Source organism: Bacidia gigantensis (genome assembly GCF_019456465.1).
Source record: "Bacidia gigantensis strain McMullin 20006 chromosome Unknown contig_244, whole genome shotgun sequence".
Lineage (NCBI taxonomy): Eukaryota > Fungi > Ascomycota > Lecanoromycetes > Lecanorales > Ramalinaceae > Bacidia > Bacidia gigantensis.
In genome coordinates this window covers 388870-396537 of record NW_025408600.1, presented here as the reverse complement: position 1 = coordinate 396537, position 7668 = coordinate 388870, and the positions used below count along the sequence as shown (strand labels likewise).

General features: G+C 47.2%; 2 protein-coding genes across 2 annotated transcripts; one reads left to right on the top strand and one right to left on the bottom strand.

The window, feature by feature from the left end:
• Nucleotides 1-243: 243 nt before the first annotated feature.
• KY384_004809 (uncharacterized protein) lies at nt 244-4011 on the bottom strand (the record flags this gene model as incomplete). The annotated part of the gene is made up of 5 exons (XM_044813312.1): nt 244-539; nt 586-958; nt 1091-1524; nt 1958-2648; nt 3760-4011. The coding sequence occupies 5 exons, from the start codon at nt 4009-4011 to the stop codon at nt 244-246; spliced, it is 2046 nt and encodes a 681-aa protein (XP_044669590.1).
• Nucleotides 4012-5860: 1849 nt separating this feature from the next.
• On the top strand, nt 5861-6690 carry KY384_004808 (uncharacterized protein; the record flags this gene model as incomplete). Its single annotated transcript, XM_044813311.1, has 2 exons — nt 5861-6415; nt 6535-6690. The coding sequence occupies 2 exons, from the start codon at nt 5861-5863 to the stop codon at nt 6688-6690; spliced, it is 711 nt and encodes a 236-aa protein (XP_044669589.1).
• Between the last annotated feature and the right edge of the window lie 978 nt (nt 6691-7668).

The following is a 7668-nucleotide window of genomic DNA, read 5'->3' as shown; positions in this document are numbered from 1 at the left end:
TTGGTGGATTGCCAGCGGCTCTAGCGTACCAAGTTACTGGTTCTGCTCATAGCTGGTGCAATTTTGGGGGGGAACTTCTGGCAGTCCGTTTTGACCTTCGAACCATCTAGTGTACTGTCAATTTCGCCACCAGCAGATAGACTTGGGCTATGACCTGGAGCATTTTGACATTCCACTACAATTCAAATTAATCAGATCAGATGGGAATGGAGCTCAGTGCCTGCGGTGTAGTTACGGTCACTGTCACGCTCCTATGGTGCTGTTATCAACATTGCCATCTGCATACGGCGATCCTCCGCTACTCTGTCCAGGATCGAATGTTGCGTCAAAAAATTGTGCAGACCACTGCATTGTGTCAGATATTTCGCTTGGCCACTGAGACAGCCAGTCGACGTTTTGAGTGCTGTCAACTGAGTCCAAAGGGAAAGCTAAAGCGGAATCGGTATCAATGTTGGAGGCGACAGGCAAGTTTAGTGATGCATTTACGGCGTGTGCTTCTACCGGAGGTAGCTGAGATTTTCCACGTATCTTGCAGGGCGCTACCACAAGAGTCAGCGCGAAAGGCACGGTGGAGTAGCATCTTACCATCGGTGAGACGTTGCCGCTCGGCTACCCCTTTCAACATCGTCTTCGCCCTCTGAATAGCTTCAGAATCGACACTGAGAGCCTCGAACACTTTTAAGCAATTTTCTGCATCTTTTCGGAAATCTTGATGTAGCATCTCTGCGCAATTTCCCTCATTGATGAGGCAAGAATCTGCGACAAGCAAGATTGAACTTGCACATAAAATGCATGAGACCATCTGCCACCAAGGAAAATCCTGTATCAGATTCCTCTCATGATCCACGTCATATAACAAACGCGCGGTCTGTTGGGCTTCATTGATACAGATCTTTTCCGCCCGATCGATTTGGTTGCTATTTTTTTCAAGCAGACCAGAGAGATGGAGATTGTCGCGCTGCAGCCAAGACAAGCACAGAAATGGACGATGTATCAACGCTCGTAAATGATGGAACTTCACAGCAAGCATATTCCGCTGTACAAGCTTAGTATCGACCTTGATCTAATGTAGCTTGTGATTCAGTCTCACCTGACGTTTGAAGGTTTTCGACTTCTCAAAGGTATGGCCCCAATCGAATCTGAGATGATATGGTAGGGAAATTTTCCACGCCACAAGCGACTCATTGATTGTGGAAGTACTGATTAGCATATCATCCAAAGAGGCTTCGACTTGTGTGGGATGATATAGCTCCCGGATCACCTGCCCAAGAATGCGAGAAAGTTGAATTACTGAGAGAAAATAGTCCATGGTAGAAGCTTGCCGCTCTGATTCCGCCCCATTTTCTTCTCCCAGAGTCGTATCTTCGCCATCATCGCTTTCGCTATCTCCTAGCTCGAGTTGAGGCGACATGTCCTTCGTGTTTGCCTCAATAGGATTTGTTTCAATACGTGAGGGAAGCAGTACGGCAAAGTCTGTCTCATGTATCGCCGTAGGTCGACCGAGCTGCAGAGCCAGTAGCCGATCTAGTACATACATGGAGTACCAAGTCCGTCGTCGAAGCTCATACTCCAATGGACTATACTGCCTAGGTTCAGCCTTATGGGCAGCATCCACGTGGAGCCCAATGCTTTGGCCCATACGTATGGCCAGGCCCAGAGTATTCCAGCACCTGCCTTACATTTTTAGCTGCCTTTTGATCGAAATGGGAGCAGCGTACCTGTCGGTTTTGCTCATCGCTAGCAAGAAAAAACATTGTGTGAGAAGTACCCAGATTGTCGTAATTGTGCTCGTCGCCATGAATGAATGAGACATGGAAGAAGATTGTTGGAAATAAAGCAAATGTGAAGATGGCCCTCCAGTACTCGTGTGAGGGAATGATGTGTAGTATGCACCTATAGCGAAGATTGCATCTGTTGGTTTCAGCATTTAGTAATACAATATGTACTAGATACTGACTTAGCAAAGCGAGCCATGGACAAAGATCCCCTTGTTTGAGGTCACCGCTTAGGACTCGGTGGGCATGATGTATGACCAGAGGCTTGTTCAAAAATGGATAAGCAACATGTATCGTGGAGAAATAGACATCCAGATAATCAAGTCCACATTCCTTGGACGGTAGTCGCAAGGGGCTTTCAAACATAGAAATGGTGTTTAGAAGGTCCACTCTTCTGTCATTGCTTTCGCTTGTGTCTCGACTTTTAGGGTGCCTTTTCTTCTGCTGATAAAGAGAGTCCATCACAGTGTCCACGAAATGTATTTCACTCGCCTTGCCAAGATACGTAGGAGTGGTCACTAGAGTATCGTCCGGCTCTGATTCTAAATTTGAAGTCTTCATTGTGCATGCCTTGGCGTGTGGAAATGTTCTTCGGATGCTTTCAAGGGAAAGTTCCATCGCGGCACTTTCAGCGTCGCTCAGCTTTGGTCGAAAACTCTGGATCAAAGACTCATAAGATTTCATCAATCTACTCAATAAAGCATTGTTTTCAGTACCGCCGTTCTCAGATAGAGCATCAGACGAAGGAATGAAATGACCCTCCCTAGGAGATTGAACAGGGGGACTGTATCTGCCGATGCCTTTCCTTCGGGCCCAGGTACAAACATAGCCGAAGCCGGTACAACGACCACACGAGGGCTGTTGACCATCACACTGTGACGTGGGGGTTAGTAAGAGGATGCAGATAGCGGGTCATTTCAAACACTTTTGCTTTGAGCTTTCTGCACCTTTCACAAGCCGTCGACACTCGCTGGCGTCTCATCATCCAGTAGACTAGTAGTATTTCGTGAAAAATGAAATGACTAGCAAGATATCAGATGATTCGACCTTTATCATCTGGTGGAAACAGTTGTAGGTAGCGATGCCTCAAGCCTAACAGCGCAGGGCAGGTCCGAATAAGAGAATCTTCTCGTAAGCGACCAGCCACTAGGGTATTTGCAAGCTCAGATATCAGTACATCAAATGCTCAACCCTCACATGCTCTGCCTGTAGCGATTGAAGGTTCCGGCTACGTCTTGAATGGGGCTCATCAGGTGAGGAGTGGATTTAGATGCTGGACAGAATGACATCACATTATACGAGCCTTGATGACGAAAGAGCTGCAGCAATTTGGAGCTGATTTCAACGCATTTCACATCACAATCCTTCGATCAGGTGGCGTAAAACTGGGCTTTGAGTTGAGAAAATTTCGAGTAGTGCCAGGCCTCAGCTGAGCGACTTTTGCGTGGACTCCCCGTTCCCTCTGGTCAAGTACAGTTGAATGGAGGGGGTCAAATGCCAAGAAAAACCTTGAGCGATCCCCCTCGGCAGCGGGCGAGGGACCTTAATCCCTGATCGGCGGATATAAAAAGAACAAATGGGACCCTTGAACGGGTGCTAGGGACGCTGGACGGGGATTCAGGGTCCAGATCGCTCATGAAAGGTTCATCGAAATAAATGTTGCAGAAAATATGTCACAAGACTCTACAGTGACTCGTAAGACCTAACATCTCAAGACTGCTGGGGAAGACAACAACGATAAGCAGTACAGATCCATTTCTCGATGTGCTAGAAGCACTGGACAGATATTGGTCCATTGATCTGACAAGTATACCCTCCAGATCCATACTGGCAGTCATTCCTTACTCGAAATTCCGCCCTTCTTTTCACCCAATCCTCAGAAGACCACACTGTCCTCCATCGTAAAGTGCAGAGAAGCATAGAGCCTCGGGAAGTTGTCGATCCTAGCAAAAGCTTACAACAGCTCCTAAGACTTGCCACATACCTTTCCATATTCTTTGATCTCGATATGACGCGTCGTGGAAAGCGTCTCATCCTCAACCGGTGAAGCAGATAGGTAGATCTTCACGCCATTTTTGTCCTCCACGGGCTGAGGAGCTCTGATTTCGCTGAAGTTGTTTAGTTGTGCCGGGACTCCATGTCGCTTCGTACTCATCTGTAGTGTTGGCGGACTTTGGTCTTCCTTCCCGTCTATCGTTGCTCCGACGCCTTTTGATGTTCTGAAAAGACCGCACATACTTGAAGGTCGAGGATAAGTCTCAATGCACAATAAGCTAGCATACACTGAATCGTAGCTCAGGACCTTTTTGCAATTTTCGGTCTGCTTTGCTATGCGAAAGATTAAGATTGATTGAAGGGAGAGGTTTCACGAAGATGGTATTTGGTGGTTGCCAAAATTCAATTTACAGCCAGAGAAGAATAGTGTTGAGTATGGCTATATGACTTTCTGTGACTAATTTTGAAAAAAAGTTGTTGAAATTTCTGGAGGAAAATTAGCAGCGTTGTTTGCAAATATTTCCAGATCAAAGTAGAAGTAGATCTGTATCACAGGGCGCAGTCCTCCTATATGACGTCTGTTCTGTTGACCAGGGAAGATGATGAAATTGAAAGCAATTGGATGACATCATACCACTAGACTTCAGATTGTCTACTCTTTGGTCTACGTCAAAATTGCACAAGGCAAGAACGGAACGGATCTCAAGAGCTTGATCATCATGAGTCTTTTGGATGCTCAATAATGCGATTCCACTTTCCTCACAGCATCCTTGAGCATGATGAATACCGCGACGCGAAAAGATGAAAATGACAGTTGCGAAAGCAAATGTCTTGTGTATCCCACGATGATCATTATCTGTGCTCTCTTCTAGATTTATATAAATGGAACTGCATCGGCTATGGTAAGCTAAAATGCATGCCCCTTGCCTTGTGTGTGTATTGAAAGGAACGTTTTGAATATCGGCCGGCTTCGAAGTAAAGGGGCTCTTGCCAAGACTTACAATCCCCGCCCCCCTTAAGCGGTCCGCCCGGACCGTTGACGTCAGGCCCAGGCCAAGCCTGCACAAGATTTTCATATGCCTTAACCGGTCAACGCTCGCCAAAGAGGCTAAACATCTTTACCTCAAGTTTCAAAATGCTCCCTTCCCTTCCCTTCAAGCATACGGTATTTCCACGATGGATCCGGCAGGAGCAGGCACGTGTGCGCAGATACAATCGAAGGAAGAAAGGGCAAAGCCATGTCAGTTGCCTCTCAAATCCCCTGTGCCATTATCTGTGGGCTCAATTGCTCATTCTAGGCTCTCCCCCACTGGCAAAACCCGTGAATTCGCAGTCCGTTGCACAAGAAGAGGCAACTTGCGGATTGCAACCGACGGCATGTGAGCTGCACGGGCATGAGCAGTGGGATACGAAACACCCTGGGCGTGACCAAAGCGGCTGGAGGAAGGTGGTCAGAAATTTCACACCCTCGTAAGATGCCATTTCTCAATACTGACATGCAAGCCACGTCCTCCTCCGGTAGCTGACTATGAACCTCCTACTTAGATGGTTTTCCGTCATAATGGGCACCGGAATTGTGTCTATTTTACTTCATAATCTTCCCTACAACGGACACTGGCTTTACTGGATAAGCGTGGCCATCTTTGTCCTGAATGTGGCTCTCTTCTGTCTCTTTCTCGTCATATCCACTCTACGATACTCTATCTATCCTGAGATATGGTTCGTGATGATTAGGCACCCCGCACAATCACTTTTCATCGGAACTTTCCCTATGGGTCTTGCGACGATCATCAATATGATCGTCTTTGTGTGTGTGCCTGCGTGGGGCTTGAAGACCATCTATCTGGCATGTGCAGACCAATGTAGGAATTGTTTCGTGCTGATGGGTAACTAGGCCTGGGCTCTTTGGTGGATCGATGCCCTGATCTCCATTGCTACCTGCTTCGGTCTTCCCTTTGTTATGTAAGTCAGCCTTATTTTCTTCCATCGAAGAGAATCTTGCATGGTATTGGGTAAATTTGTCAAGAACGAAGACGCTGATTCCTCGCCAACACAGAATGTACGTCCATCATGACACCCAAATCTCCACAATGACCGCCGCTTGGCTACTTCCTATCGTCGCCCCTATCGTCGCGGCCGCCACTGGGGGCATCGTGAGCGAACATCTACCAAACCCACAACACGCGCTTTGGACAGTGATTGCATCTTACGTCCTATTGGCTACTGGCGTTCCACTGGCTATGATTGTACTAGGTATCTATTTTCAAAGGCTGACATTGTTCAAACTACCGCCTCGCGAAGTGATCGTCTCGGTTTTCCTCCCCCTTGGACCATTAGGACAAGGTGGCTTCGCGGTCATGCAGATCGGAAAGGTGGCCATGAAGGTGTTCCCGAAGACCTCAACTCTAGATGTACCGAGCGGTAACGCTGGTGAGATGTTGTATGTGACGGGCTGGCTTCTGGGCATCATCATGTGGGGATTCGGTATTGTTTGGCTTTTCTTCGCACTTGCTAGTATCAGCAGATCGAAGTTTCCCTTCAATATTGGATGGTGGGGTTTTACCTTTCCGTTGGGCGTCTTTACTGTCGCAACGACGACGATTGGTAAAGAAATGCCCTCGAAATTCTTCGACGTACTCGGCACGGTATGTAGTTATGATCTCCTGTTAGAGGGGCTTGGATGGAATTGATGCGTTCTCCTCCCTACACCAGATCCTGTCTCCTATGAATCAAGGTTTTGAGTACTAATGAAGGGATTCTACAGATTTTCTCCGTCGCAGTGACGTTACTGTGGATCATGGTCGCTGCTGGAACGCTGAGAAAGCTTGCTATGGGCGAGATTCTATTTGCCCCATGCCTGAAAGACCTCGAAGGGAAGCAGGAGCTCGCTGAAGCGCATTTGAGTGAGAAAGCTGCTTAGACATGCTGTATGGTAAGAAATTCAAGTATGAGTGTTCTGGGATTTACAGCAAAGGCGTCTTTGTCCTCTGGGGGCTTTTTGCTAAGCCAGAAGGATTCATGCTTGGCTAAGCAGAGACTTTATGTATTGATCCTCGGTTGCTGAAGCGTTGTCATGAATTGATTGCATAAGGAAAGATGTACGTTTGCCCGATAGAACGAGATACTAATAGGTACCACGAGTGGCCAGAAAATAAATCAAAATGCATTTCTCCTGTCCTCAAACAGAACTATGTTACACGTTCTTTATATGACATTTATGTTGCCCTTTCATCTTCCAACCTGGCTTCTAATGGACAGATCCCCCAAAAGAGTCCACCAGATCGATCATTGATTCACCAAAAGGAGGTGCCCCTGACAGTATGATCTTTACGTAGGCGTGCTGAAAGATGTGTTTTCTCGGCGGGAGGATTTTTCCGACCCCAGTGCTCCGGCTTGGCGTCGAGTGGAAAATTCCTTCCATGGAATCAACGTCCTCCTTCTCAAGCTCAGAATTTGGCGGTAAAAGACCATGTGCCCAAGCAGGATTGCTTATGAGCACGCATCTGCACATTGAAGAAGAGTCAACTGTGCATGGTTATCACTCGATGCTCATCTGCATATCCTGCCAACTCTGGGATCTGATTGATTTGGCTGACTTGGTTAGCAGCCAATACTTTTGGCTTAGAGATGGAAGCGTTAACAATCAGCCATCAAGTCGAAGGACCTCAGTCCCTCAGCGTCCTGTGTATAAGGATTTGTGACAGTTGACGGTACTACCCTGAGGGACTGACGTCATATTAAGTCTGATGGCGAGCCACGATATACGCGGTCAAAACGTCAAACATTACTTCGCGAGGTACGATTAGCGCCTCGCCGTAGAGCATGTGCCTTCTGGTATACATCGAACGTATAAAAATTGCCTATTTACTGTGCAGTAATATGCGTAGTCTCCGTCAAT